Raw genomic sequence first — 1321 nt, 5'->3', positions numbered from 1 at the left:
AGGGGGTGCCAGGATCAGACCTGGCGGTGACGTCCCCCCGAAGGGTGAGCAGGAGTTGGCCAGGGTGGGTCGGAGGACAGATGGTCCAGGACCAGGGGCCAGGCCCTCTTTCTCGCTGCGCCCAGGTCAGCCGCTGCCCGGGGAAGGAGCCGAGCTCCGGCAGGTGTTGGCGGCCGGAAGGCTGCTGTTCCTGGGCCGCGCCCGGCAGGCCCAGGGGGGCACCTACACCTGCCAGTGCAGCAACGCGGCGGGGACCAGCAGCCAGGACCAGCAGCTGGAGGTGCACGGTGAGCCGGGCCGGCCACGGCGGCGGCCGGCAGGGCAGGGCCCCTCGCCGGTGGGTGGCACTTGGCGACTCCGCTCCCAGGCGCTTCCCACGGCTCCTGACGCAGCACTAGAGAGGGGCGACCCCAAGTTGTGGGGGCCGGTCCGGGTAGAGGCCCTGTCGCTGCATCTGCCTGTCCCGCAGCCACGGCACGGAGCAGCTCCGTGTGGGATCACCCCAGACAGTAAAACCAGTTTAGCATCTTGGGGAGAACCCCCCTCGAATAATCCTCAACCCCGACCAGCCGCAACGCCTGTCAGAGTGCCAGAAAGCTGTCCTCTGAGGAAGGGAACCCCCAGAGCTGAAGGACTGTGCTGTGAGCTTGTACCAAGTAGCGGGGCCCCTCTGCCCCCAGAGTCCAGAATGCGAGGTGTGGGAGAGGGCTGTGGGGTACTCTGACGAAATGGGGAGCAGAGACCCAGAGAGGTCGGGTCGCCTGGCCAAGGTCACAGCACCAGGAGCGGTGGGGGACAGAGCTGGGAGGGTGCCCCCACGCAGCGGGGACCCGGCACGTGGCGGCAGCTTCCCGTGACCTTCTGCCCACGCTCCAGCCCCTCCTCAGATCACTGCCCCCCGGGAGCCCCACACAGCAGTGTCCGTGGTCCAGGATGGGGCGACCACTCTGGAGTGCAACGCCACAGGGAACCCCCCGCCCAGGGTGACGTGGGAGCGGGACGGCCAGCCGGTGGGCGCCGAGCCTGGCCAGCGCCTGCGCGTGGAGCGGGCCCGGGCCGCCCAGGCCGGGCACTACAGCTGCGTGGCCGAGAACGCGGCCGGGAGGGCCGAGAGGGCCTTCTCGCTCTCCGTGCTGGGTGAGGACTGGCAGGCAGCCCGGGAGGCTGGGGGGCCCGGGAGGCTGGGGGGCCCGGGAGGCTGGGGGGCCCGGGAGACTGGGGGGCCCCGCCCCCAGCCCCCAGCCCGCACCCGGCGGGTGGCCCCAAACCCCTGCGCGCAGGGCGGGGTGCTGAGGGTGCTGCAGACGACGAAGCGAGGCTC

General features: G+C 71.6%; 1 protein-coding gene across 1 annotated transcript in view; it reads left to right on the top strand.

The window, feature by feature from the left end:
* Nucleotides 1–1321, top strand: part of HMCN2 (hemicentin 2) — a 109501-nt gene that overhangs the window by 68066 nt on the left and 40114 nt on the right. Inside the window, exons 41-42 of the mRNA XM_012721201.1 lie at nt 126–287; nt 877–1137. Coding sequence (XP_012576655.1) covers nt 126–287; nt 877–1137 — 423 coding nt within the window. The remainder of the gene's footprint in view (nt 1–125; nt 288–876; nt 1138–1321) is intronic.

The sequence above is a fragment of the Condylura cristata genome, unplaced genomic scaffold (assembly GCF_000260355.1).
Source record: "Condylura cristata isolate star-nosed mole 26May11 unplaced genomic scaffold, ConCri1.0 scaffold00006, whole genome shotgun sequence".
Taxonomy (NCBI): Eukaryota; Metazoa; Chordata; class Mammalia; order Eulipotyphla; family Talpidae; genus Condylura; species Condylura cristata.
This window is presented reverse-complemented; position numbering and strand designations above follow the sequence as displayed.